Here is a 12,078-nt window from a genome sequence, read left to right as displayed (position 1 = left end):
ACAATTGTCAGTTTGGTCACCTTATAGGTATGCCCTCTAGTATTGGACATTTCTGGAGAAATTGCTCTGGGGAAAAAGGTTCTGCCTATCATAATTTTAGATATTATAATCTGGAGCACATTGTCTGGGTGGGTGATGGAGGCAGATACATTGCAATCTATCTATCTATCTTCTATCTATATATCACTAAAACTCTGATCTTGTTACTTTCCGGTTTGGCAGTCTTTCTATTTGAGCAAAAACGGTTTGCAATAGCGCTACGAATTTTTGCCAGTTCACTCACTGTTCTCCTGTGCTGCGAGTCTACGATGCGTTCCGATCAGTTGAATGTCGTAAAAGTTAGCGAGGTTTAAATTTTTTTTAAAAAACGCGCGTAAGCAGATCGAACTCATCTCCTGCCAGTCAGTGCCGAGCGAATTAGTCTCTTTCCCTGTCACTCCCTGGGACGGTCCACCCCTTCCTGCGACATCCTATCTTTACTGGAGCTGAGGGTGGCCGGCGGAGGTTTCCAACCGGACATTCAGAGGGACCCGAAGCAGCCCCGCCCCAAGCAGCAGCCCAGCTCCAAGCAGCAGCCCCGCCCCAAGCAGCAGCCCAGCCCCAAGCAGCAGCCCCGCCCCAAGCAGCAGCCCCGCCCCAAGCAGCAGCCCAGCCCCAAAGAAGCAGCCCCGTGTCGGAGACCCCACCCAGCCCAGCATGGGAGACCCAGACCAGCCCAGCCCAGAGTCAGAGACCCAGCCCAAACCGGAGATGTCGCCAAACAGAAAGCGGAGACTCTGATCCCAGCGGAGGAGAACGACCAGCGACCAGCTGCGAGTTCCCACCGCACCGCCAATTCCAGCCACTACCGCTCTGGTCCCTCCTCCCCCGTGATGCCCCCCTCTCCCCCATTGCTCTTCCCCAAACTCACTCCCCCCCCCCCCCACACACCCTTCTCCCCCCCCCAACCCCCCTCCCCCACAAGCCTCCCACCCCCCCTGCCCACATACACACCCCTCACCCACACACAACCCCTCCCAAACACCGTCCCCCACACCACCCTCCCCCCCCCCCCACACACACCTCCCCCCAAACACCCCACCCCCCCCCCCCCCCCCCCCCCACACCCCACCCACCTCTCCCCCCACCCCTCCTACACCTCCACACACCTACACACCACTCACACCCCCTCCCCTCCCACCTCACCCCCCGCCACCCCCCACCACACACCCCATTAACCTACCCCCCTCCCCTCTCACACTTGAAGAGGAGGGGGAGGGAGTGCTCGGGGATGTGGGAAAGTGAGCCACGCCTGCATAGTTAGGGCTATGGGTGAGTGGGGGAATATTGCATTGGGGGAATGGGTTGCGTTGGGGAACCAGGCCTCCCGTGTGACTGGGACCCCCCCACTTAGTCTAGTGTCTAATATGCATCTCGATGAGTAGATTATCAAGGCAGAGAAAATCAAGGGTTAAGAGCTAGAAAATTTGATTAATGTAAATTTGCTGGTCAGCATAGACAAGGTAGATTCAAATGCCTGTTTCAGTACTGTATGACTTATGTTTCTTCATAAGCATAGTAACAAAACAATGAATGCAAGTGCCAAATACAAGAATTTTACCCAACCTTGCGACGAGAGAATCCCGTAGTCCGACAATCATTCCCTGGATGACAGTCTTGGCATGTGGGGTCAGGATTGCCTGCGACACGTGGAAAGTCCTTCGCCTTGCCCGCTCACTCAGGGTTGTCTCCAGGAACTGCACCAGTTTCTGAGCATCATTGGTATTGGCCCAGGGTGCTGGGATCTGATGCCCCGGCCAGAGGAAGGGAAAGCTGTGGGCCATGGGGTGGTGGTAGAACACGAGCACCTGGACATTTTGAAAATGAAAACCAAGATGTTACCAGAGAGCAGCGACAGCCCGGCACGTGGTGCAGTGGTAGAGCTGCTGCCTCACCGTGCCACGGACCAGTTTGGATTCTGACTACAGGTGCTGTCAGTGCCAAGCTTGTACATTCTCCATGTGACTGCATTGATTTTCTCCCGGCGCTCTGGTTTCCTCCCACTTTCAAACTTGGCTTCTGTAAATTGCCCCTAACATGTAGGATGCCAAAGTAGGATATCATGGAACTAGTGTGAGGGTGATCAATGGTCAGTGTGGACTCGGTGGGCCGCAGGGCCTGTTTCCACACTGTGTCTTTAAAACTAAAACTAAAAAAAAACTAAGAACACTTGGGAAGAGTGTGATCGCCTCTTAGACCGGTGGGGGCATTGCACTCCTCCCAACAGACATCTCAGGCCAGTTGGCGCAGTATCAAGATGCCATTAAATGTGGTAGGTCATGTCTTACTATCTTGATAGACATTTTGAGGTGACGAAGGTGATCCCTGAGGGTTGGGGAAGTGGATGTTGTCTACATGGATTTTTATCAAAGATGTGTGTATGGGTAGGTTTATTGGCTACTGTAAATTACCCCTGATGTGGGTGGGAGAGTGGTGGTAGAACTGATGAGGGATTTGGCCGACAAGTGTAAAAAAAAAGATGACAGAGGAACTTGTGGGAGAATAGAACTGATGGGATTGCTCAGTGAGCCAGCACAGACTCAACTTCTACAGATGCGACCACAGCCTGGTATGGGAACAGCCCCATCCAAGGTGGCAAGAAGTTGCAGAGTTGTTGTCGTAGCCCAGACTATCCCTCAAACCAATCTCCCTTCCATGGACTCCATTTACACCTCATGGCGCCTTGCAAGGCCACCAGCATAATAAAGGACCAGTCTCACCCTCTCCTCTCTCCCTTCAGTCAAGAGGAACAGATGTGCGAAAACACATACTGTACCTCCAGATTCAGTGACAGTTTCTTCCCAGCTTTAACAGGCAAATGAACAGTCCTCTCATCAGTTAGAGTGTGGTCCTGTCCTCCCAACAATTTACAGGAGATTGAACTATCTTTAATCAGATTTGATCTTGCAACTCATTTTATACCCTTTATCTGTGAATGGGGGGGGGGGGGGGGGGGGGGGTATTAGAGGCTACTGATATTGGAGAATTCAATGTTTGTACCCCTGGGTTGTAAGTTATCCAAGTAGAATGTGTGCTGTTCCTCCAGTTTGTGTGTGACCTGACAATGACAATTGAGCTGGCCCAGGCTGAAAGGTCAGTATTGCAATGAGAAGGAGAGTTAAAATGGTTAGCCAGGAGATGCAGTAAGCCATGGTGGACCAAGTATGAGTGTTTGGTGAAACGTTCACTAGGACAATGCTTGGTGAAGTTAATGAAATCAGTGAGTTCTGCACAGGTGCAGGGGTCAGCCCCAATGCACTCATTGATGTAGTGGAGAAAGAGGTGGGAGATAGTGCCAGTATAAAACATGCGACAAGGACTGTTTGATATAACCGATAAAAAAAGGCAGGCATGGCTGCGGCTTATGCGAGTGTCTATGGCTATACACCTTTAACTTGGAGAAAGTGAGAGGAGTCAAAAGACAAGTTGTTGAGGGCAAGGACAAGTTCAACCAAGCGGAAGAGAGTGTTAGTGGTGCGAGATTAATTTGGTACTGAATCCTTTCCATTACCTCCACAGATGCTTCCTGCTGAGTCCCTCCAGCATTTTGTGTTTAGTTTTTAGTTTAGAGATACAGCGCAGAAACAGGTCCTTCAGCCCACCAAGTCCGCACAGACACACTAACACCACCCTACACACACTAGGGACAATTTACATTTATACCAAGCCAATTAATCTACAAACCTGTACCTCTTTGGAGTGTGAGAGGAAACGGAAGATCTCGGTGAAAACCCACGCAGGTCACGGGGAAAACGTACAAACTCTGTACAGACTGCACCCGTAGTAAGGATCAAAACCTGCGTCTCTGGTGCTGCTAGGCAGCAACTCTACTGCTGGGCCACCGTGCTGCCCTATTATGCTCAAGAGACATGTGTATCCGGGCGAAGAGGGTTTATTAGCAAATGAGTCAGGTGGGGGAGAGATGGAGATAATAATGAAGGAGGGAAGAAAATTGGTGCCAAATCGTCTCTTTACATATAAATCTCTCACTGCTCAGCTCTGAGTAGCACTTAGCACCCAGTTTATATTAGAATGTGATGATGTAGCAGGCATGAAAGTGACTGCCTCACAACATCTACATTTGATGGTGAAACAGACTACACTAGCAACAGAAAGCCTGTGATCTTCTGGCATTGTATTGCTACATTATGGTGTGACTACATTACAGAGACATAGAGCCACACTACTACTTGGTCAATTTCACCGTTATTATAATATGATGGTATTACAACGTCATTAACTTTCATGCTCAGGTGTGCATTACTGTCTCACAACTGCCACACTGTGTTACAGTACTGTAATCGCACCGTCATGCTGCCATGTTCAACATTACTGTCATTGAACCACCAAGCCGAAATTCAGTGAAAGTATATTACATACATAGAACAGCGCAGCAGGGAGACAAGTTCCTACAATGCATTTGAAGTACTTCTGTAGAGTCTTGAATTCATTTCAATCCTGGAGGAGGCTCTGCAACCCATTGTCCATGCTGGCTCTGTACAGAGCAGTACAGAAAATCCTGTTCCACTGGTCAAGCTCTGAAACCTTGCAAGCTTATTCCCCTCAAGTGCCTATTCAATTGTTACCTCAGTGAACCATCAGAGACAGCGAGTTCCAGATCATTAGCAATTGCTGTGTAACGAGGCCGTTTGCCATATCCCCCCCATATCTCTTTCCGAACGTATGTGTTCCCCAATGTGTACCATCAGCTGTTCCATATCTCATCTGATCTTGTTGTAATCCAACTTCATCAAATCCACTTTTGACTTCCATTGAAGGTACAAGAAATCTCGCTACGACCTTTGCAAAGCCAACAGGAATGCCAAGAGCCAATACCAGGATGAACTTGAGTCCCAGCATAAACACTCAGACACCCATCGACTGTGGCAAGGCCTGAGGACTATATCTACCTACAAAGTAAAGTCAGGCAGCATCATTGGTGGTAAGGAGGCCACAAACAATCTTCCTGATGTACTAGTGGCCAGAGGATCTGGGGTGACGGAAGAACAGAATGAAATACACATTTGGCAGGAAATGGTGTTGGGTAGACTGATGGGACTGAAGGCTGATAAATCCCCAGGGCCTGATGGTCTGCATAAGGAAGTGGCTCTAGAAATTGTGGACGCATTGGTGATCATTTTCCAATCTATCTATATATTACTAAAAGTCTGTTCTTGACCGGTTTTGGCGATCTGTGCTGCGATTTCCGAGAGAACGCTGCCACCTACGGCCGTCATTTTTGGCCACCTCGCTCAGAGCCCCCCTCCGCCGCATGTGTGCCGAGGATTTTTCCAGTCGATGAAACATGATAGAGATATTAATGATTTTACAAAATTCCCCATTCTCTCTGCTGCCCCCGCTGGTGGTAGGGGGGGATGGACTATAAAACCAGGAAGTGGTGTGCCTCAATTAGTTTGCAAGCTAGAAGAAGGCAGAGGGTCACTTTTCTCTGAGCTGTGAATAACACTGAACACATGTCCACACAACTGTGAGTAAGTACCCTTAATGCGGTTTGAAAATGAAAATATGGTTAAAGTAAAAAAGCTCTGCCTGCAAATGGTTGTTTGGGGGGTTTGGGTTGAAATAAAAAGGCACTCTCTCTCTCCCCTTCTCCTCCTCTCCCACCCCTCCCCCCCCCCCCCCCCCCCCCTCCCCCTCCCCCCCCCCCCTCCCCTCCCCCCCCCCCCCCCCCCCCCCCCCCCCCCCCCCCCCCCCCCCCCCCCCCCACCCCACACCCCCCCCACCCCCCCCCCCCCCCCCCCCCTCCCCTCCACCCCCCCTCCCCCTCCCTTCCTCCCCCCCCCCCCCCCCCCCCCTCCCCCCCCCCCCCCCCCCCCCCCCTCCCCCTTCCCCCCCCCCCCCCCCCCCCCCCCCCCCCTCACCCCCCCCCCCTCCCCTCACCTCTCCCCCCCCTCCCCTCACCTCTCCCCCCTCTCTCCTCACCTCTCCCCCCCCTCTCTCTCTCCTTCCCCCTCCACCCCCACCTTTCCACTCTCACCCACCCTCCCTCTTCTCCTCCTCGCCACCCCCTCTCCCTCTTTCCCCTCTCTCTGTGTCCCTGCCGCTTCTCTCTCTTCCCTCATTATCTACCCCCCTCCCCCCCTCCCCCCCTCTTAAGATGTGATTGCAAGTTGGGGGCTATGCGTCAGTAGATAGGGTGGTTATGGGGTAAAAGGAGCAAAATAATATCAAGGGGGGTAATTAGCGTGAGTGCAGGGGGAGGGGGGGGGGGGATAGTTAGTGTGTGTGACGCTGCATGCCGCCTCCCCCCCCACAACCGCACGTTGGGGGAACAGACCCAACGGGTCCGCACTTGGTCTAGTGTTCTATAGATTCGGGATCAGTTCCTGTGGATTGGAGGGTAGCTATGTTATCCCACTTTTTTAAGAAAGGCGGGAGAGAGAAAACAGGGAATCATAGACCAGTTAGCCTGACATCAGTGGTGGGGAAGATGCTGGCGTCAATCATAAAAGACGAAATAGCGGCACATTTGGATAGCAGTAACAGGATCGGTCCAAGTCAGCATGGATTTACGAAGGGGAAATCATGCTTGACTAAACTCACTTCAACTGTGATGAAGTGCTTAGAGATGCTGGTCCTGGCCCACATTAAATCCTCACTCCCACCCACCCAGGATCAGCATCAGTTTGCATATAGAGCTAATAGGTCAACAGAGGATGCCATCAACATAGGTCTACATTCTGCACTGTCTCAGCTGGAACACCCTGGCTCATATGTGAGGATGTTGTTTGTAGATTTTAGTTCTGCATTTAATACCATCATCCCTAGCAGAATGGTGGACAAACTGTCTGACCTGGGTGTTAATGCCTACACATGCAGATGGATCAAGGACTTCTTAACAGACCCTCGACAGACTGTCAGGATGGGGTTCAATCACTCCCCAGTCCTGATGCTCAGCACTGGAGCGCCACAAGGTTGTGTGCTGAGTCCTATCTTATACACTATATGCACCCATGACTGCACACCAATACACAGCACAAACCGGATAATCAAGTTTGCAGACGACACGACTGTGGTGGGGCTGATAAATAACAACGACGAGTCTGCCTACAGAGATGAAGTCCAAAAACTGACTGTCTGGTGCACTAAAAATAACCTGGTACTCAACCCAACCAAAACAAAAGAACTGGTTATTGACTTCAGGAGGAGGAGAGAGGATCCTGCTCCTCTCTACATCAAAGGAGACATGGTGGAGAGAGTCACTGACTTTAAGTTCCACCGCCATGACCAGGCCACAAACATCAAGCAGGACACATCCCACCCTGCCAACCACCTTATCACCCTGCTACCCTCTGGGAGGCGATACAGGTCTATGAAGGCTCACAACTGGTAGACTAAAAAATAGTTTCTACCCATGTGCGATAAAATAACTTAACTCTAACAGAGAACACTGGGGGAAGCACAATATAATTCGGAGTGCAAGATAATGCGCAATATTCTTTTAAAATATTTTTAATACCTATTTATTATTTTCTTTACTGATCTTGTGTATATGTGAGTCAATGGCTGTTGTGATTTGTTCTTTTTAAATCTTTTATCCTGTGTCTTCTATGTACACACCGAAGGAGATGCAATGGAATTTTGTTGTACAGTTGTTGTGCAATGACAATAAACGTATTCTATTCTATTCTATTCTAAACTTCTGGGATTTTTTGAGGATGTAACTAGGAAAATGGACAAGGGAGAGCCAGTTGATGTAGTGTACCTGGACTTTCAGAAAGCATTTGATAAGGTCCCACATAGGAGATTTAGTGGGCAAAATTAGGGCACACGGTATTGGGGGTAGAGTGCTGACATAGATAGAAAATTGGTTGGCAGACAGGAAATAAAGAGTAGGGATTAATGGGTCCCTTTCAGAATGGCAGGCAGTGACTAGTGGTGTACCGCAAGGCTTGGTGCTGGGACCGCAGCTATTTACAATATACATCCATGATTTAGATGAAGGGATTCGAAGTAACAGTAGCAAATTTGCAGATGACACAAAGCTGGGTGGCAGTGTGAACTGTGAAGAGGATGCTATGAGAATGCAGGGTGACTTGGACAGGTTAGGGGAGTGGGCAGATGCATGGCAGATGCAGTTTAATGTGGATAAATGTGAGGTTATCCACTTTGGTAGCAAAAACAGGAAGGCAGATCATTATCAAAATGGTGTCAAGTTGAGAAAAGGGGAAGTACAACAGGATCTGGGTGTCCTTGTTCATCGGTCAATGAAAGTAAGCATGCAGGTACAGCAGACAGTGAAGAAAGCGAATGGCATGTTAAAAATAATAATAAATTTTATTTATGGGCGCCTTTCAAGAGTCTCAAGGACACCTTACAAAAATTTAGCAGGTAGAGGAAAAACGTGTAAGGGGAATGAAATAAATAGTAGAGACATGACTAGTACACAGAGTAAAGACAGAATTCAATTCATCAACACAATATGAGGCAATTAATGCACAGATGAAAAGGGAGGGGGCCTTCATAAAAAGAGAAGTTGAGTATAGGAGCAAAGAGGTCCTTCTCCAGTTGTACGGGGTCCTAGTGAGACCACACCTGAAGTATTGTGTGCAGTTTTGGTCTCCAAATTTGAGGAAGGACATCCTTGCTATTGAGAGAGTGCAGCGTAGGTTCACAAGGTTAATTCCCGTGATGGTGGGATGGTCATATGCTGTGAGAATGGAGCGGCTGGGCTTGTATACTCTGGAATTTAGAAGGATGGGAGGGATCTTATTGAAACATATAAGATTATTATGGGTTTGGACCACTAGAGGCAAGAAACATGTTCATGATGTTGGGGGAGTCCAGAACCAGGGGCACAGTTTAAGAATAAAGGGTAAGCGATTTAGAACAGAAATGAGGAAACACTTTTTCACACAGAGAGTTATGTCCGTGGAATTCTCTGCCTCGGAGGGTGTTGGAGGCTGGTTCTCTGGATACTTTCAAGAGAGAGCTAGATAGGGCTTAAAGATAGCGGTCAGGGGATATGTTGAGAAAGCAGGAACGGGGGGGTACTGATTGTGGATGACCAGCCATGATCACATTGAATGTCGGTGCTCGAAGGGGCGAATGAAACCTACTCCTGCACCTACTGTCTATTGTCTATTGACACCACAGTATTGGGCCGAATATTAAATAATGACGAGCCGGAGTACAGAAAGCAGATGATAACCTTGTAACCTCAATATCAGCAAGACAAAGGAGATTGTGAATGACTTCAGGAAGTGAAGTAGTACAGACACCCCATAAAATATTGAAGGTGCTGAGGTAGAGAAGGTTTAAAGCTTCAAGTTCCTAGGAGTAAATATCACAAGCATATCACAAATATTTGTCCTGGACCAGCCACATTCAAGAAAGCACAGAATGCCTCTACTTCCTTAGAATGTTTGGGAAATTGAGCATGTCCCCAACAACCCTTACCAACTTCAACAGATGCGAGGTGAAAGCATTTTATTGGACTGAATCACAGCCTGGTTTGGGAATAACTCCATCCAAGACAGCAAGAAATTGCAGTCAAGAGTATTTACTTGTCATACACCCTGGAAACACAATAATGAGATTCTTAGGTAGACACAAAATGTTGGAGTAACTCAGCGGGACAGGCGGCATCTTTGGAGAGAATGAATTGGTGACGTTTCGGCTCGAGACCCTTTTTCGATTCTTACTTGCTGCAGTTTTACAAGCATCATCCTTACCTGGAAATATATCACTATCCTTTCACCATCACTGGTCAAAATACTGGAACGTCCTAACAACATTGTAGGTGTACCCACACCTCAAGGACTGCAGCAGTTCAAGGGGGCAGCTCATCACCACCATCTCAAGGGCAATTAAATGCTGGCTCAGCCTGAAAACACCCCATCTGTTAAGTAAATATTGGAACATTGCACATCTAATGTGATGCCATTTGGGAGTACATTCACAATTAAGGGTTGGGCCGTGGGGAATAAGAGGGACAGAGGGACTGTCCTGTTCAAGGATCCCTGAAGGTGGCACCACAGGTACATGGGGTAACAAGCAGGCATAAGGGATACTTGCTTTTAATGCCAGGGCCTAGAATGCAAGAGCAGGGTCATCATGTTACATCATTATAAAACATTCATTAGCCTGTAGCACTCTTTAAGAACCAAAATGTTTCCACAGGAGAGGGTTCAGTGGAGATTCACCAGAATGTTTTTTACATGCAATGTTTGTTTCCTTGGAGAGAAGGCTGAGGTGGGGTGGGGGGAGGAGGGGTGGGGGGAGGAGGGGGGGGGGCTGATAGAAGTTTATCAAATTCGCAGACAACTTCACGGCAAAGATGGTAAAAGTTAGAGGGCATATGATTAGAGTAACAAGTAAGTTCTGCTGAAAGATTTTTTGCCACCCATCATGTGATTGAAATCGGAAATGCATTGCTCAAGGGATTGATGGAAACAGAGATTGTGGCTCATTTAAAACATATCTGGATAAGCACTTCAATCACTGAGAAATCTACAGGCCCAGTGCCAGTAAATGGCATTAGTGTAGATGGGTACTTGATTGTCAGCATGGAGATGATGGATTGAAGGAGCAGTTTCTGTGCTATATGACTCTAGGAAATAAATTAGCAGCATTCACTGGCTAATCACCTGAAAGGGTATTGCAACACATAAGCAATGTTAAGCATTGCAATAAATATACATATTATTTTAAAGATATATAATCCTCTCAGAAAGGAATGTTCCACTTCAAATTTGGAACAGCCTCCATGAACTGGCGATGGTAAGGACAGCTTTAGATGAAAACAGCTTACAGTATGCATAAGGAGATTACAGCTCTTACAGCATAGGAGCATTTTCTAAATGCAAAGGGTATGTGTGGAATTGATAAGCATAGAGAAAATAGAGAATGAGCAAGATGAAAAGAGAATCTGTATATAATGATCAGGAAGCATTCAGTGATAAATATTGTGATAGAAAAGGAGAATCTATAAATAAACAAGCAAACTGGTTAAATAATATTTTGGATGCCCCTTCAAATAAGTCATAAAGAAGAGGTAAATGAAATTAGGATCTAATTAGATTGATCGCAGTTGAGGGGGGGGTGGTCTACTATTTACTATTAATTTACTGTTAAAGGTGTGACAATCAATATGGAATATCAATTAACAAATAAACTGCCTTTTTTTAGTAAGAGGCATAAATACTAAAATCCAAAGGGATTCAGCTATAATTTCCAAACTTAGTTGCGCATTTGCATAGATATAGAGGGTATAATAGATGACCCAACAATCGTCAGAGTTTAAAAGAATGACAAATGCTCTTCTTGAAATATGTAACATTCTTTGAATTTAAGTGAAGTTGTGTTGGAAGGGAGGAGGGCTGTTTCTCAAGTCCAATGCTCCAGTAACAGAGCAACAAATGGAAGCTGAGCAGTGTCACAAGCAGATATTCAATCCCCACTGAGAGCGACGTGAATCATTACAATTCATTTCACCCAGAGGGCTGGCTATGATTGGGCATTGACAATATTCAATTCATTTTTGATCATTGCAGCAGTCGGGAGATGGTGAAACTGACTAGTAAAAGTGTCAATGTAGTTTTGAGAAGAGGTTGCTCATGCCATGTAATTGAATCACGGTTCTGCGGCTCCACATATCTATATCACATTACGTTGTTATTCCATTTATGCCCCTGTCTCACTTAGGAAACCTGAACGGAAACCTCTGGAGACTTTGCGCCCCACCCAAGGTTTCCGTGCAGTTCCCGGAGGTTGCAGGTGGTTGCCGGAGGTTTCAGGTAGTGGAAGCAGGTAGGGAGACTGACAAAAACCTCCGGGAACCACACGGAAACCTTGGGTGGGCGCAAAGTCTCCAGAGGTTTCCTCTGGAGACTTTGTATGTATTGTATTGTATTGTATATGTATTGTACCTCCGTGGTGTTGTAAAGAATGGCGTCAAAAGCACATAAGACTGATAAGAACGAAGAATTACTAAATGTGAAGAGAGAGAGAGAGAGAGAGAGAGAGAGAGATCGATAACTTGTTCTGCTATGTAGGGTGCCCATAAGTGGAACGTAC

At 47.4% G+C, this 12,078-nt stretch overlaps 1 protein-coding gene across 1 annotated transcript in view; it reads right to left on the bottom strand.

Annotated features, from left to right (window-relative positions):
- The window catches only part of plcxd2 (phosphatidylinositol-specific phospholipase C, X domain containing 2), a 28,445-nt gene that overhangs the window by 5,592 nt on the left and 10,775 nt on the right, over positions 1-12,078 (bottom strand). Inside the window, exon 3 of the mRNA XM_055644731.1 lies at positions 1,606-1,847. Coding sequence (XP_055500706.1) covers positions 1,606-1,847 — 242 coding nt within the window. The remainder of the gene's footprint in view (positions 1-1,605; positions 1,848-12,078) is intronic.

The sequence above is a fragment of the Leucoraja erinacea genome, chromosome 13, assembly GCF_028641065.1.
Source record: "Leucoraja erinacea ecotype New England chromosome 13, Leri_hhj_1, whole genome shotgun sequence".
NCBI classification, from domain to species: Eukaryota; Metazoa; Chordata; class Chondrichthyes; order Rajiformes; family Rajidae; genus Leucoraja; species Leucoraja erinaceus.
Note: the sequence above shows the minus strand (reverse complement) of the source record. Positions and strands in the feature narration are given on the sequence as shown.